This window comes from Schistocerca gregaria, chromosome 1, assembly GCF_023897955.1.
Source record: "Schistocerca gregaria isolate iqSchGreg1 chromosome 1, iqSchGreg1.2, whole genome shotgun sequence".
Classification (NCBI taxonomy): Eukaryota; Metazoa; Arthropoda; class Insecta; order Orthoptera; family Acrididae; genus Schistocerca; species Schistocerca gregaria.
Genome location: NC_064920.1, coordinates 1,069,904,069 through 1,069,922,844, shown reverse-complemented (window position 1 = coordinate 1,069,922,844; position 18,776 = coordinate 1,069,904,069). Strand labels below are relative to the sequence as shown.

Sequence of the window (18,776 nt, the reverse complement as noted above, 5' to 3'; positions counted from 1 at the left end):
ATGATAATCTGTTTCCTGCTGACATGCAATTCCATCCATGCAAGGGGATATCTTTAACTCTACACCATTTTAGTTTGCCTGGTAAAATTTTATATCTACGCTACTGAAGGATGTGGCAAGATGACAGAAAATGGCAGTAGTTTCATTTTCATATACAGTTGTACCAAAACTGAGATCAAGATCTCACATATTGTTTTTTCAGTGGAGAAGCTTTTTCAGAGGACACACTGAGTTGCTTTTAAAAGGATATTCTAAGAGAGGTGATTCAGTATTCTGTTGTATCCTCCCTGCTGAAAAATGAAAACATAAGAAGGAGGAAGAGGTGTTTATGATTATGGCTCAGTTTTATAAATGGTTGTTACTACTGCATATTACAGTCTTTCAGGAAATACGTCCTTGTTCATCAACTGCATACTCTAATGTGCCTGTTCGAGATTTTAGTATTTCACTTGAAATATTATTGTAGCTAGAAAAGTTACCATTTTTAGTGACATAACTATTTTTGTGAGCTCTCTAATAGATGATATGGGAAAAATTATTTCTCAAAGGTGTAGTATGCAATGCCTGGCTAAGTAATGGATCTACTTTCGGTGGTCCATCTTTGTCACTGTTTCCAGCTACTGATACTGTTAGAAAAAAATTTATTGAATTTAATAACCAATGCCTCACATTTAATATGAACTATCCCAGTGTTATCATCAGGAAGGCAAACTTAACCATTTTGTGCCAAATAATGCTTCAAATTGACTTTGCTTAGTTTGTGGAATTTTGATTTTTTTTACATAGTGCTCTTCCTTTTTTCTTTTAAAAAAAAATAAGCAAGATACAAAATTCTGGAGTGCTGCTTGTAGTGCTTCATCAATTATTGCATTAAATAAATTTCTCTCTTGCTGACAAGATGCTTTGATCCCATTTTTTAACCTCCAATTATCTCAGCTTTCACAGTAATTGTACGACTCACTGTAAAGAAAAAACTGGATTCATGGTGTTGTAAGAATATTTTTAGGAAAGAATTGAATTTCTCGTCTACTGTTTGTTTGATAAACTTCTTCCCATTGTTAATCCAGTAAGTTATCTCTCAACAGAATAACTGAACAGGATCTGAGATTCTGTGAAATTGTTTCCCTTTTTAGTCAAACCTTATTGATGGGATGTTTTATTGTTGCCATTTGACCGTCACTGTTAGATAAACCATTTATTATGGAGCTCATATCTGTTTCATGAAAGGCAGTTGTATTTAGAAATAAAGTGTCAGTGCTCTTCTATGGATGTTGGGAATTTTACTGTCAGTGTCATAGGTAACTCAGGTTGACATGGATCATAACTACCCAAGATGAAATCAGTAGTAAAATCTCCACACATAAGTCCTTCCCAGTGATTTCTATTAAATTATATTAGTACCCTCTTTAGGTGCGTAAGTGAAGTATAAAACATTTGCTGTTGGAGCCTGTATACTGCCGGAACTGCTATCTTGAACCTTTCTAGCCCATTACTGAAGTTCAGGACTCAAGAGCTGTTGAGTGCAGTACTCATTTACGTTTATTATGATATGGGCCTTAACCCCACTTGTAGAGTATAAGGCACCCTATCTTTCCTTATATTATGCCTACAATGACGTGATACTAACCTTGCATCCATCTAGGAGCTGTTCACTTCTGTAACTCTTAACTGATGTTCTCTTATGCATAACACCTCCACAAAAATATCTTTAAATTTTTCAGTTTGCTGCAGTTATATGACGATCTGTAAATAAGGTAGAGGCAACAATGATAGAACGTAATATTCAATGAACTAATGAGTACAACTGCATTACATTCCTTCAGTGTAGTCACATGCAATGTCTATAACATTTTGCTAAATGTTGGGAAGCTGTTGGGGAATGTTGGCAAGGCATTCTCTGTTTATGACAGAGATGGAGCACCCTACTGCATGAAGTATATATGCTACATCCTGAAATTAGTGGCCTTGGAGGGATCCCCTCAACTTCAGAAACAGGTGGAAGTCACAAAGACTCATGTCTGATGAGTAAAGAGGATGCTCTGAGAGCTTCCAAAACCATCACTGCAATAAGAGCATCATTCATTGTCATCCAACACGATATGAAACATGTTGACCCATTGTGCAACTGTCCTATACAATAGTGTGTTCTCACCACAGGCTTCACGTGATCTTCGATTAACATTCCAATACATTTTTGCCATGAGAGGCCTCAATTTTAATCTATGTACATTGGTCACCTTTTGCAAACATACTTTAGAATGGTGAAAATGACAATCCTCACTTCTCCACCACACACTACCACTACTCCCAACTGAATGCCCCTCAGATGCACACTACAACTGACGACAGTGAGTTCCGACTGCTTCCATATCCTGTTTGAACATTCTGATCTCCTGCGAGTGTCGAGACTACATTCCACTATTTTATTTACAGCCTTCATATCTGAGAAGTTTCTTTCTTATGTACTGGTGAACACACACACACACACACACACACACAACTTTCACAACTGATTATACAGTCATTCAGTAGCTTTGTCTTTCAAAAGAAATTATGCTATAACAGACCTAGTGAAGATATTGGGTATGTCAGGGATTGAACGAACAGTGCTCTGGTTACTTCATCATTCAAGAACTCACTAATTTCTTTGTATCTGTGTTTATAATCATACTCAGCTATGCTGAAATTTTGTATGAATGAATGTTTTCTATTTTCTCCCCCTTTCTTTCGGTGTCCCTATTCCTTATAACACCTATTTTACTCCAACTGTGAGAAATCTAATATGAGGCAGCCAATGCCTACCAGTCACATAGATTGGTTTGTGCTGGTGTCTTCATAAATTTATTTGACATATTGATCTACAAAAGACATCCAACTTTTTCTTGTGCCCTCAGCTGCCTAGTTCTAAATTGATAATAGAACATGAGCCGTTAAGTATTTTTTGCCTCTGATCACTGACAGATTAGCACCAAACAATAACTAGTGCAGTACTAGTGTAGTAATCATTACTGAATCCTTTTATTTATTTGTTTAGTTTGTAGCAGAACATGCCATTACTGAATGTGCCTATTGGGATATTTAGTCTTAATTACTCATTATATTTAAGAGCGATTATCTCCATATGTCAGTCTACTTTTATAGAAGTTTTGTAAGAACCTCAAGTATAGTTGCTGCACTGTGTGATGAAGGTGGGAGCTTGCTCCCTCTGCTACAGCAGATTGTGCTCCAGGCAGAGCTTGCCTGCTCCAATCTCTAGACAGCCCCCTCCTCCCCAGCATCTTGAACATTGTTACTTGATAGTTGTAACAGATGCAGTCCTTGATAAACTGGGCCCAACTAACCTTTACTTACGATTGAAGCCTGCTGAAATGTGCATTTCAGTTTACAACCACCTTGTGTTGAAGTTATGGGAGTCACATTTTGCCTCACCTTTGTCTGCTAGATCACACATATAAATAGTTAATGCACTGCATTCTGTGCTACAGTGGCCTCCTTCACTGCAGTAACAGAACTAATTACACAATAAAATCAGTGATCAGTTCTGTCATATCAACACACACACACACACACACACACACACACACACACACACACACACACACACACACACACACACACACACACACACACACACGAAGAAAGTTATTTAAAACTATCGTAAAAAGTTGAGAGATCAGAACCATTGAAAGTAACTAAAAGAATCAAGAGCACTTATCATCAATGGAGATGGGATTTTGGAGGTGCTGCTATAGGTTCACAATACAGCATAAAATTAAAAATGAAGACTTCTGTAAGAGAATGAACCTGGGCACCACTGTAATGGATACAACTGAAGCAAAATGCCTGATATGGTATGGGCTTGTACTCCAATTAGGTGAGTACATGGAACAGATTTCAACTAACAGAAGACAAAGATGTCTGAAAATAACATAGAAAGAGGGAGTCACAAGAGTTATACCACAGAGGAATTTGCAGGTGGCCTTTGAAAAGATAGGAGAATTTGGAAGCTAGGATGGGAGAAACAACTGTAATGTTGTATTAAATGATAGTTTTTTCATATTAACAGAATCTACCGTCAGTTCTTAGTACCAGTTTGCTTTCGTTCTACAATATTGTAGAACAAAAGCAAACTGGTGCTTTTCATTTATTATGATAGTTTTTTGTTTATTTACTTATTTTTAAAGGAGAAAAGAAGAATAAGTATTAAGATGTGATGTAGAAAACAGATGTTTCTCTTTCTTTCAACTACCTGATAACCACTACCTCCCTTTTTTGCTTGCACTGTCCCCTTTGCAGTTCAGGTTAGTAAATGCTGTTTTATTTTTTTTTATAATAAACTGTGAGTTTATAATAACCATTCATCTATGTGTAAACATCAAGCACTACAACACTTTGTGTATCTTGACTGCACTTTCTTTCTAAATTTATTTTTCAGTTGTGATGTGCTGTATATGGGAGTTATTAATAATGATTTCCACTACAAATATCACTTTTTTTAATTTGGACATCAAGCTCCACTTGAGGACTCCTTTTGTTTCACAAAACACGTCCTTCCCCACTTTCACTTGCAAACATGATGCTACTCTTAAAATTCCTTTTTATAATCTTTTACAGAAACACATTCAAGTTTACTATTGTAAAGATCCATGGTCTCATCATGTTTGTGAAAACCAATAATTTCATGCTCATAAACTGCAATATTGGTATGTAAATTAAGTTCAACATGTAACCAAATCAAATTCTTACTGCACCCAAAGAGTTCAAAGTGTTTCCTTTCTCCTCCCCCCCCCCCCCCCTTTCATATCTACTTCCACTTTCTTAGACTAGGAGGGACAAAGAAAGCAAACCACTCTTGTATGAGACAATTGTTGCAAATGAAAGGGAGGTAGGCAGAACATGTAGCCAGATAAGTAGACAGAAAATCGACAAAGGAAGTTTGATGGTTGGAGACAGGGTGAGGATGAGGTCGAATGAGAGAGAGATCCTTGAGAAAAGAACCATCTCAGCATTTCCCTGAACTGAGTTTTAGGGGAGCTATGAAAATCAGAATTGCCAGACAGAATTTAAACCCTGCTCCAACAAGTCCAGTATGTTAGCCACCAACCCATTTCTTGCAACATAATGGAAAGTGGGTGGACGGCATTATTAAATATGCAGGAGCAATACGGATGCATCTTCCGCAAGCTTGTACTGTATGGAAAAGCCTAAATGAGGAGTTTATGCCCCAGTGAGTGTGTGTGTTTTATTGATTTGGCTGAACGACAAAATTTTATAACTAAAGGAATTTTAAGGCAGGTGGACTGGATGCACAAGGCTCTACACGCAACTCACGTCCTTGAAATTTCCCTAAAGTAATAAATTATGTTTATCTTTTCCTTATCTCCATGCATTCTGCTTCTAAATCAACATAATCTACTTTGTATAATAAGTGTGAAAGAGCAATTAATCTTCTGTAAAGAAAATTTATTTGCAGAGTCTATCAGAAGCATGGATAATTGTTTTAAAATAAGACAGATATATATTCTCTATCTCATACAACAATTAAATAAATATACGACTTGTACTTCCACAGTATTTTACTGTTATCCTAACATCTTCATGTAACTCACAATCTGAGATAACAATTTAAGCATTTTCAAGTCACTGTTCACTATAAACAATTTGTACACTAAACTGAGTAATTCATACCAATATATTTACACAAAATGATCCAATAAATTAAATACAAATAATGGCAATAGTGATAACATTAAATCAATGACAAATTATACAATTTCCTATGCGGATCTAGGAATCCGTGCAAATTTTGAAAACTGTACTTAAATATTGCACAGATAAAAAGCATATACATTTTTCACGTGAAACAATTGTTTTTAGATATGTGAAAAATACCCTCCATTACTTCCAAGCTGACTGGATGATTATTCTGTGGTAACTGATCTGATCAAAATTCCCATAGATGCATTGCATTAAGACAATCTTCTGCATTTCTCTGCATCAACGTCCAGTTGTAACAAATACCCTGAGTAACCATTTCTTGTTTTTGTTACAGCAATTATTCCTATTTCATGAAACAGCAGCATATTAATTTCTGTTATAAAGGGGAAAGATTGAAAAAGCACCCAATACAAAAGGGAGCAAATATACACATACTGAAAAGTTTCCCTATAGAATGTAACTGTTATATACCAAGTGTGGTGCAAAAAATAAAACCATCATCTCGGTCTCCACAAAAATTACAGTTACCCATTTCAAAACATGTTGTGAACCACAAATTATAGTGCTTGGTCTAGTTAATGAGAACTTCAATCTCTTAACAGTGGTTGGAAGTAACCAAACATTCCTAGGAGATACAGTAAATCACTCACAACTAAAATCTATTGTCCAAACAAATTGTAATTTCATCTGTGTATGAAGGAACCATGACAGTAAAATGTGTGAAGGAACAATGGGTAAAAATGCCTAGGATACCAAAGTCTGCAAAGAAAGAAGTTAATCCTCCACAAATTACCAAAATGGTCTCTTCTTTGCAACCTTGGTGATTGTCCTATGCCCACGCAACAACAAAAAAATCACCCAAGACGCAAATACCAGCCATGAAAGCCTAAAATGGATGACTGATGATTGTTTCTTGTGTATGTGTATTTATTTTTGCAAGCATTAACCCAGTTCCACCACTTAGTGCTTAACTACCCTTTAGGACATCTCAAAAAGTGTTTGTTAGCTACAACTGAAGCCATGGAACAATATTATTTGAATATGGGGTGTGTGACAAGTGAAATGATGTGCAGCACATGAAATAACGTACAGATGCATTAAAAACAGCAGAGAATTCCAACACAAAGCTCAAGAATAATTCTGATAATACAAAATGAATGATAACTGTTACAGTGCTGAGCCAACAAAATAGGTTTCCAGGAAACAAAATTCTGTGATATATTACTTAAATCCAGATATCTCTTCCAAAATACTGCTTTATTACCTGAAAACTTCACATGGATCAATTCAAAGTCTAAATTTGTAAATGCTTCTTATTCAATTTTTCAATCCCCACACACCCAGAAGATCGATCACATGAAACATGTATGTTGACATTAGTACCTGGGAAAATATTTAATTTTGGTTTAAATCAGTATTCTGTGGTTCATTATAAAGATATTATATTAGCATTTTCCAAAATGCATGGCTGGCCAGCCAACTTAACCCCTCATTTGCTACAGCTTGTCAGAAATTTAACTATGCTTGCTGTTCCATCATTTGTCATCTGAGCCATCAAATAGATATTGAAAGCAACAAATTTATCCTTCAACAAACAGTCAATAAACTTACTCAATTATTTTAGTATCCTCCTAACAATAAAAAATTCACAGCACACAGAGATTTTACCACAAGTCAGCACTTCACTAAATACATTATTTACATTTCACTATGTACATTTTACATGAGAGTACAGGAGTACCGTGACAAGGGCCACTTAAATACTACTAAAGTCACAGAACTTGAGAGTATTTGCATTTGAATCCGCCTACCCAAAAAATAATACTAGCATTCCTGCTGCTATATACAACGTTCTTTATCACAACACCACTTCTACATCAATAGACAATGTCCACAGCACACGCTAGGCATGAAGGAATGAAAGACATTTTATCTTCTTGTAAATTGAACATTCATTAACATGTCAGTCTGTTTTCATGGCCATAAAACAATCATAGATGCTACCCATCAAAGAAATTAGGACAATACCACCAGCAAGTAAAGCATCACGTCAAAAGATAAATTACTGAATATTTCTATATAAGCATGTACCAGCTTTCCAATTCACCAGTAGTACAGAATTAATAATTCCTGCCACAGAAATACTTAAAAGGACACCATTTTTAACATATTTATTATTAATCATAGTTATATTTTATGTCGAAGTGGGTTGAAGTACAAGATAAATACAATGACTAATTCCTGTGACATGATTTCCAAGTTGTTTCTAAAGACTAATGAAAATAAGTAACTCCATAAATTATTACAAATTTGATGACATACAATAAAACCAACAGTTTTGTTCACAACAGAAATCAAAAGCATGCAAATTTTCTACAGTCTTTTGCTCCCGCACTATACTTTCGGATTCTGTCTATGTTATACGGACTACTGCCACAGCCAAGCATCACATCTCTCTATAACATATTAAATACATAGGAATGAACAACTGATGTCTACATACTTTACAGTAAATCAAGATTTTTGTGGTTTCAGTCTGCATACATACTGACCAACCTAGTCCAAACAGAAACTGGGGTTTTTGCAATAGAAAGCAAACAGTGGGTAAATAATGATATGCAGACGGACCACTACACCTTTCCACCAAGTGAGGTAGTGCTGTGCAGCAGACTGCCAGTATACCACTTAATATGTACTATGTGTATGTTGTTCTTTAACAAACAAACTTGGTAACTACTGAGCAGACTGCAGTTCATGGGAGCAAAATTTATTGAAAATATGAATGCCAATGGAATACATTAATATTAAATAAGTAATTAACTCACTGCACAATTACTTGCATTTCTTTTATATTCTGGTACATGTAAAATTTCTGAAACACTTAATACTCAGTAATTTCAAAAACATTACAACATTCTGTCCACATCCTCATCGAAATGGTGCCTATATTGAGTGCATCATAAGCTTGACTTTTCTTGAATTGTCTCTGCAAGGAAATACTTTCAGATTCGACTGCTTGATAGTTAGAGACAAATTTCTTAGCAAATTTCTGGGAAAATCTGTGTCTAGGTGTGCAAGAGGCTTGGGTTCCTTCATCTGTAGATAAAAAGAAGCAAAACAGTAAAATAAACTCAGAACTCAGCATGAAGCCAGAAAAAAGACAGAATGACACTTTGTGGTAGATTCCAGTGGAAAGTGCTACTTTTTTTTTACCAGCACTTTTTTTCTGAATAAGAAAGAATGAATGAATGAAAGAGACACGTAGTTAAGGGTGATGCAAGGAGGTGGGTAATACTTGCAAAGATGTATATCAAAACAATATTTCTCAACTACTGCCTCATGCAACACTCAACTTCTCTAGATATGAGAACTATTTTACATTCCTATTTGTACTGAAGTTAAATGCTACGTGACACCAATAAAACACGTTTACCCTCTCTGGCAATAAAATACATCAATAATTTGGCATTAGTTAACTTTTATGGAAATAAATTCATAACATTACTTAGAAAGCAGCAGCCCGTGAAGAATAGCAGACTTGTAACAGAGTAAACTCTTTCATTGTGTAAATTAATTTCTTTCTTTCTTTTTCATATGTCACACACCAAATAAAATTATTGTAACCAGGAGAAAGACAGCAATAGTAGAATCACGACAGCACACCTTCCGTCCAATTTGCCTTGAGTACTAACCACAAACTCTGCATTTGAAAGTCTAGCTGTACATCACATTCTTCTCATTCTTGGCTTTTTGGTTTGTTTTTCTAGTCTTACTTTATATTGTGCTTCCTTCTTATAATGTGCTTTCCTTCTTTATACAGTTCAAATCAAAATTTAATGTAAGTAGTGAAAAACCTATAAAATTTAGTTTAAATTTTAAAGTAAAGAAAAAAATTGAAAAACTGTGATGCACCCAGTGTACTGAAGTCTCTCTTCATATTCTGCATCTCTACAAATTAATCTCTTAAACAATACACAATGTCATAAGATATTTATATATGGAACTTTTATTTAAAATACAGATACAGATTCTGATTAAAACCCCTCATTTTTTTGTTTCAATTTTTCAGTCAGTTAATTAACAATCCGGACCTCTGGGTGACAATTTGTAAAGCAAACCATCACAATTAAAATGGAAACACAATATGTGGCCCTAATCAAGATGTTGGGATGATAAAAGCAAAATAAAGAAGTTTTAATTTTTTCTATACTCAATGTAATGCAGAAAGTGTGATATATTATCTTTCGGCTCTTTCTGTAAATTCTAATTGTTAATCTATCAAACATGAGACCACATGCAACAGCAAAATTTCCCCAATTTCAAGTTTACTTTAGTCTTTCATCTAGTGCGAAAGGTAGACGCATACGTCAATAAACAAACAAAAATAATGAAAAAATCCTTTGCTGACGCAGCAGCGAGATGACTTTGCCATAAGCTGAACTGATAAATTCTGGAAACTTTATTTCCCTTTCTTATAAGGTATATAGAATTTAATCTGTAAGCACAGAACAGAAGACTGATTTACTCTTGTATTGCACAGTCTCACTGACTATACCAAAAGTGTTTTCATTTAGTAGTACCCAAAACATATGCAGTAAATATTAAAATGAGCAATTCTTTATCAAATTTAGAGCATTTTTTCAGTGGTTAGTTTTCTGAATTAAATAATTAGAAATTTTATTATTAAATGAAACAATTATTAGAGCTGTAAGAAACATTTACCTGGGCAATAATGTCTTACAAGGCAAATTAGATCTAGAGAAATATTTTCCACTTCAGCTGCATTTATAAATTTGTTCTAAGAAATATTTGGCTTTGGGGCTCTCAAAATACAAAGCATGATTGAAAATTAAAGCCTTGAAGAAGCGACAAGAGTGTGTTCGGCCACACACACAATAATCGATTTAGATTCAAAAGTACTGAGTAACAGTAACTTTAAACAGGATGGGGAATAGAAGTGTACATACATAAAGTTTTGAATGCACATTACTAAAAGCATCACAGATATATTCCATATGCAGTTTTCAGGAATAGAAATTACTGTGCCTAGACAAATATAGAACCACAGGAACAGTGCATAAACTGAACATCTAAAACTGTACCTAAAAATTTCCCTACATTACACAAAATATTTTGCAACTTATATATCATGAACACAACATGCTCTACTATTGAAGGTTATCATCCGTGAACTGCACAGAGAATGGTATTTTACTTTAAAGAGGCAATTTCACAATTTCCAGCAATCCTGTAATAACATTACATACAACATTTGGCATTTTGCTAATAAATATTCACATGCCTTTGCTCACAGCTTAAAGCACATGTCTGGACTGATATTATTCATATTCAATTATACATAACTATGAACGAAGTGTCACATTACAGTTTCCACCTCTCATTTATATACAAATAAGAACAGTATTTAATAAATTATCCTCCTTACAAATAAATGAACCAAGCAGTGTTGCTGATCAAATTCTTAAGTCTTCCTCTTTATATGGAAATACAATGATGACTGACAAGAGAGACTTGTGAGTGACAACATAATTAAAATGTGCTTTACAAGTGATTTGCAATTCTTGAAGCAAATTTCTTTCCATTTCATCCATTGAGGCTTTGTAATGTGTTTACTGTAGAGCTGTCATGCCACATGTAACAAAAAATGTCTGTGTTTGCCATTTATAAATACTATTGCACACTTGACAATGAAACTGGCATGTGATAAGTAGCAGGTTACCATCCACTAAACAAATACCAAAGACATTGGCATGTGATAGTACAGGAATAAAATCAGATTCAATGCTGATGCTTGAAATCTTTGTGCTGAAAAAGCTTTGGACTTTTTCAGTGAGAGGACAGAAATAGCTTATGACAATCATGCAAGTAGTCAACACAATGCCATATTTTTCCATTGACAATTTACCGTAGCTTGTTCATATCAAGAGGTCACAATTATGATATACAGAACACGCAAGTAACCAAATATCACAGTTCTTGGAAAAGCAAGAAGTATTTGTTAAACCAATCCCTAAACACAAAAAGATATATGTCCTTAAGACAGCAGAAAGCCAAAATGTTTTCTTAACTGTTTATCGGTAAAGATTTCAAGCAGAATATGCATTTTACATCCATCTTTATACATTACACAACATTATTTTTAAACATATTAATGAAACCTCTTCCAATTGTATAAATTAGTTATCTAAGCATTACACAGTCCTGTAACATTTTTAGAGCCTGCTGAAGGTGCAATCTACATTTGCAACACACTGAGTGCTCAAAATCACACACAGGGATCTAAACTCCACTGATAAGCAATTACAATGGAAAAAATAAAATTACCTCTTTACGCAAACATATCTTGCGAAAGACAAAAATAGTATCAATACACTGTCTCAAATAAATGACATTTGGAACTGTCAGTCAATCCAGTTCACATTGAAGACTTTTTTATAATGTGCTCACAGTCTTCAGCTACAGTGAAAACGTCCAAGTTCATATAATGAAATAGTTACAAACAACCAGAATATTTAATATTAGCATCCAATCAAAAATTCAGCACAACTGACGGAAATACAAGAGCATGAAACACAACTGCTGGTAAATATGAGCCAGGTTGCTTGAAATGAATAATCCACCACTGAGTTAAGTTCAGAAGATAAACATCTAAGTCTTCAAATGTGGCATATATTTTCTTAACTGGTAAATGTGAGGGGGAACCATAAGTGTAATTTAGCACTTGATGTGTGGCAGCCTCCTTTTCCCTTCTCTGTTTTGTGTGTATTTCGCCTAAACTGAATGTTTTGCAACTGTATGGTAAATTTGCTTTCAGCTAATCCATATCTTTTCTGTTGTTGCAAAGTGTGTCAAGGGCAGAAAAAGTTTCCATTTATGTGTTTTACCATAATATTCAGCACTTTTTTAGAAAGATTACAGGACATCATAAAAGAAGACACTATCCAAGTAATAGGAAACTCCAATAACCTGTGACATTTACAGATGAGAAAATGAAACAACCTAAATATTCATTAAAAAAAGTTAAAGGCTCATTCGTGGATGAACCTGCTAAATTAATGCTTTGACAGAAAAAAAGATAAATTCTATATCATAACATTTACTGCAAATATCACTTACACTATAAATAAACAACTCTTTCACATATACAACAGACTACAGAGAAATTTCTCTGCAGAACTGAATAGTGTAAGATCTCAAAATAGATACAGTTACAGTGAAATTCCTTTGTTTCTTCTAAATATATTTCTTTATAATCAGCATAATCTTATGAACATTAGGTCTATGCTGTAACTCACATGCTGCCAATGCAAATGATAGCACTGGCTCTTTATTAATCCCATCATATAAATTGCTAAAGGGTGAGTTACGAGAAAAATGTGTCCTGTTTTCATTTCAGATCCTGTATCTGGCATTCACTTATAAGCTGTCAAACAAAGAGACCAGCTATCTGCTCTAATCTATTATGAACTCTCAGTGTAGCAGTATTTTACACCATTGTCACATAAATCAAATAATGCAACTCAAGAATGTGATCATTAAAAATGTGGGAAGATAACGGGCCCCCAGTAGTGTGACGGACACAAGTGACACACACACTATTGGTATTTTCTGCAATTATAACTACCTCTTAGCCTGAGGGAGCACTTCAGATGACCAACAAACAACAGTCTTCATATTTACTAAGACTCAATGCCATTTTCTGCATTTTTATCTCTCAGTTCAGATGTGAGAGAAGGAAAAGATTTATGAATAAAGATAGTAGTACATAATTTCATCTATTAACACACTACAATCCACCGAACAGATTAAGATGTCCCTTCTCGTCCCACATTTTAATTTTCAGTAAATAATTTTTGTCTTATTTATGAATAATAAATATAATTATGCATGCAATTTAACTTTTCAAAGTACTTGCCCTTGGATGGGCTATACTGCATTTTTATCTCCTTAAATACATTCATACAGAAATGTCTTAACTAGTGCTTTGAGAAAATGTAGCTAGCAAGCAATGAAATAGCACTGAAGAAGAGTAAAGAATTCATGCACACTACTACATACTAGGTATTTGATAAGAAAAATCCTAGCTTTATAAGTCCAACTTGCTGGCATAAATACTGAGAGATTAGAATGGCACTGGTTTTTTAGGAATTATTCAAAAGATCTATTCGTTTATCACAATTCTTTGGCAGATGAGGAAGATTGCATATATGCAAGTACTGTGCAGGCACAATTGCTAAATTCTACTCTGAACATTCTACTGTTGAAGACAATTGTGAAAAATAATTCCACAGTCATATTCAAATGATTTACGTTATTTTAGTATGGAAAGCTATGTTGTTCTACACAGCAATCGAGAAAAATAAAAAAAAATAATAATAAAAAAAAAACAGTAAAGGGGAAAAAGGAAAAGAAATTTACTACAGTCAAAGACAATTAAATGATACCACCAACAGAAAATGGAAAAGCTCCGAATTGAGAATTGATTGGGGTCTTAGGAGAGGCACACATGTACAAAAAGTCATCTGACTGAAGCTGAGTACGGTTCAAGGTAGGTTCTGATGCTGATCTGTGTATTTTTGGTAATGACTGAAGAGCACTTTCTAATGAAGCAAGAATCTGTCTAAATAGAGGACGTTCATCCCTGTTCAATTTGATACAGTCCTCTGTAAGCCTACGAAGTGCTTTAGGAGTATCAGATCGCAAGTTATTGAGATCAGGTCGCAAATAGCCCCTACCAACCATAAACAAAATTTGATCTTTGTTATTTATGTTTGAGTATGGCAACTGACCAGCCAACAGTTCATACAGCACAATACCAAAGGCATAGACATCAGACTGGAAACTATAAGGGCTATCTTCTTGCATTCTGATAACTTCAGGTGCCATCCACAAAATAGAACCTGAGGGCTGTTGAAACTGTTGTGATCCAGACCACCTTGTTTTGACAGTGGCCAGTCCAAAATCACCTATTTTAACTGTGAGATCATCATGAAGGAATATATTGTTGCTCTTCAAGTCTCTGTGTATAATGTTTTTTGCGTGGAGGTAGTCCATACCCTGCGCAGTTTGCCTCCCAATTTCAATGAGAGTCAATAACTCGAACTTTGTTTCTATCACATGTAAATGTTTGTACAAACTGGAACCTTCACACCACTGGGTAACTATTGCCAGCTGTGGCTTGCTCACACAACCCATAAACAGTAGGATGTTTACATGTCGAGTCTTCCGCAGGACAGCCACCTCGTTCTTGAAAGCCTGTAGTTGTGTAGGTGTGGGATCTTTCACATTGAGTGTCTTCACGGCAACTGGGCCATGCCAATGTCCCTTGTATACAGTTCCAAAGGAACCCGAACCAATCCGAGGACCAATGAGAATCTCGTCCGCAGGAATCTCCCAATCCTCTATTGATTCTCGTGGAGGTCTCACCTTGTTACCACTCTCGTCAGCAGAACGTGCACGTGGTCTCCATGGACGAAGAGTATTTGTTGGAGAAGCCTGGGCACTCTGGCTGTGGGATGGCTTTGTTGGACTGCCACCAGGACTGCATGTAGCACCTTGTCCACTGGTGCCTCCGAGGCCTTGGTGCATACCTGCTGCCGACCGTGCCACACGACCTGCAAACTCATCCAGCAATGGACCTTCCACACCATGACCCACAAGGTTGTAACAAACGTTGGGGGCTGAGCTGGATCTCTCTCGAGCACCCAATGCTGGAGGGTGACGACGAGGCACTGACTGGCGCTGGGAGTGTGTTGACACATGCGAAGAACCAAAATCTGATGAAGTCTGCAAAATGCCAGCAGATGTCACAGGATTCTGGGCTAGTAAGATGCGGTAGTACGTGTCCTGCATGCGCACCTGTTGACACAATGCTGGAACACCAGTAGCGCATCGCTGATGAAAGCGGTAACCACAAGTCCTGCAGTAAAATCCTTGGAACAGCAAGCGTGTACAACACTCACAAAATGCCAGAGAAAAAAACGTTTTCCTTACAAAATTGTGTGATATACTTGTCGTAATTGAAAACCTGTCTAGAATTTCAACAGTAATTTCTTCGCCCTCCAATGAGGATATGTCTGCCTCCCATGGGATGGAAATCTTACTTTGACCTCTGTACACTACGCACATTTCGGGAGTGAGCTTACGTAGTTTTAACGCTTTCGCCAATGCTTCCCTAAGAGTTTGGCCTGGTCTCACTTGCACTGTTGTTCTCTGCTGATTAGGTAGATGGGCACGCACCACTGACTTAAGAGGAGATCTTGGTACTAGTTTTGGAGAACTGTCACCACCACAAACACTGTTATTGTTACTGAAACCACTACGTTCACTTATATCCTGCGGGCTTTCACGTCCATTACTAAGTTGTTCGATTAATTCGTGTTCTTTTGCTTGGAACTCGTACAGTTTGCTGGTCAATTCTTGGTACTCTGTCAGATACATTGACGGAGGATGCTGAAAACCTGCGAATTTTGCGTTGAGTGCGTCGATATTTTCGCGGGTCAGACGAATCATACTTTGAATGTTGTGAAGCTCGTCGTGCCTTGGATCAACATCTTCAGCTTCTGTAGACTTCGATGGGCTATTTAACGATAATGTAGGAACTGTTCCATTAAACCTAGTCTCCCTTATGACTGCCATTTTCTCACCTATGTCACTGCCTTCTAGATAGTTTGTACTGGACCTTCAACTGATGTACATAAATAACAAAGACGTTCGCTACTACAAAATAACGATGGCGAAAAGAGAACACATTTTATTAACAATGAAATGTAAATTAATAATAAATTTTTCACGACGAATATTCTAGTTTGTACCGCTCGTATTACTATATCTCCTGTGTCTCACAAATAAGAATAATGTATTCTTATTTAGCAACCACGAAAGCAAGCTAGTTAATACTGGATTACATTTCACAGATACTGCATATAGTCTATATTTAAATCTAATTGCTACAGCTGATACTGCGAAAGAAAAATCATACACACAGGATGGGTTAAATGTTAATGGAACCAACTGGTCCAGCTGAGACTAGATAATTTATTTGTACTGGGCGACTGATTGCTATGTCGTCTACAGTACAGGAATGTAGGGCCTCGCACATCGATAATAAGAGTATGCAGAACACATCTAGAGTACTACTATATAACAGTGAAGGATAGCAAAACATCATCTACAGTAAAACCTGACATCTCACTATCATGAGTCGATATAAACACTTATACATCTTGTGAATAATTACATAATTTCAGATTTTTTATCAACCACATATTGAAGACCTACAAAATATGGTGTACAATAAGACGACAGTAGAAAATTCAGACCAGAGTAACTTCAGCGTAGTGAAACACAATGGTATTGTAAAGGCACATTTACATGCCGTGCATGAGTTTCCTCGGAAACGCGAAATCTTAATTAAATTATCTCTGACAAATAAATAAAGCCTGTGGCACAGAACTGCAGCGCTATGCCACTGATAAAACAAAATACAATTATGACACTCTTATGTTTGATTAACAAGAAGGAGAAGGTCGAGTAAAATAACTAGTGCGGGGAGCACGTATATTTTATTAACTGGCACACCGCCATATTTGATGTTATATAAGAACACTGCGAGATGCAATCTTACTAGGCCCTCGATTCTGTAAAGAATTTATATTTATGAAAGTAAGTAGAATTATGTAACTATAGGCTTATTCGTTGAATGTATCTGATTTAACTAACTGTGTAAACTTTTTTATGTTTAGTAGACAGTCACCTCTGTACGACATATTGACATGGCTGGCAAATTATTCTAATATTGAGATTTAGATTTTGAGTCCGCACCTACCGCAGCAGTCTTTGGAAACAATTTAAATACGACGTCCGATTATTTGCATCTTATTTCACGGTCAACTACGAATAACATTGCATTTACGAAAAAGCCATTGTCAAGCGTCTGATGCCAAATTATTAAACGTCCACGTTATAGATAAGCAAATATTAATTACAGCCAATCACTATCATAGATATACAATAACCAATATTTTATGTTATTTCATTTATTTTATATTGGCGACTGCGTGTCGGACTTGTTATTTTGTCATTTGTTACATTGTTCTCTTTGTTTCATGTGAAAAATTAACTTTCTGGACCTGGACTTGAATATATGAGAAATAACAAACATCTGAAGATATTTTCCAATTCTAAAATTTTGCGGGGAGACGCAACAAAGTTTCCAGCAAAATAAGGTAAGACGCATAATTCAGTGCATTAGCTTTTCAGTAGATTCTGTAGTATTTTTTTTCGCGCGTAGCAGTTATCAGCGATAAATTTCATTCTCAGTGCTTTTCCTTAAACAATAACTTCTGCCACAATACCATTACATGAATGTACAATATGGCCGACTTCTGTACGATACGTTGTAACATGGCCAACAGCTATTAACAATAATCCCATATTCAGTTTACATTTTTAAATTAACAAACAGCCATTGTTGCTACGAGCGATTCATGTTCAACTGCAATTTATTTTAAAACCAGTGCCAAACTTTATTTTCTTGAAGCATGGTCATAACTAGAAAACAATACGCAAAGATGTAACAGCAAAGACATACTATTCAGACGCAATCCGACTCGGACGAGAGACAAACGTTAGAAAATGACTTACGACAGCAACCGGTAGTGACGATTCATCAAATATTGACGCAAGTGTTTAACGGAAATTTTGACAATAGGCCGTCCACCACAAAAATTTCAAAGTCTCAGTCAGAGCCCATGTTAATACATGACGTCACGTCTAATGACACGGCGGGGGCAGTGACCTTGCAGACAGTAAACATTGCCAACATGTTACAAATGCTAATAAAACAATACGCAGAAAATATGGCAACCTTAAAGACGAAAAATGAACAGTTAAAGACACAAAATGACGAAATTACATCTGATCTCATAGCAATCAAGACATGTAATGACACTTTATGTAAACGCCACACTGACCAAACAGATGACTGAACTCAGACGAAATTTTCCAAGCTTAATGCGATACAAGAAGAGACTACA

At 35.8% G+C, this 18,776-nt stretch overlaps 1 protein-coding gene across 1 annotated transcript; it reads right to left on the bottom strand.

The window, feature by feature from the left end:
- Positions 1 to 5,442: 5,442 nt before the first annotated feature.
- On the bottom strand, positions 5,443 to 17,104 carry LOC126281601 (raf homolog serine/threonine-protein kinase Raf). Its single transcript, XM_049980707.1, has one exon. The coding sequence runs from the start codon at positions 16,375 to 16,377 to the stop codon at positions 14,173 to 14,175; it is 2,205 nt and encodes a 734-aa protein (XP_049836664.1). The 5' UTR covers positions 16,378 to 17,104; the 3' UTR covers positions 5,443 to 14,172.
- Between the last annotated feature and the right edge of the window lie 1,672 nt (positions 17,105 to 18,776).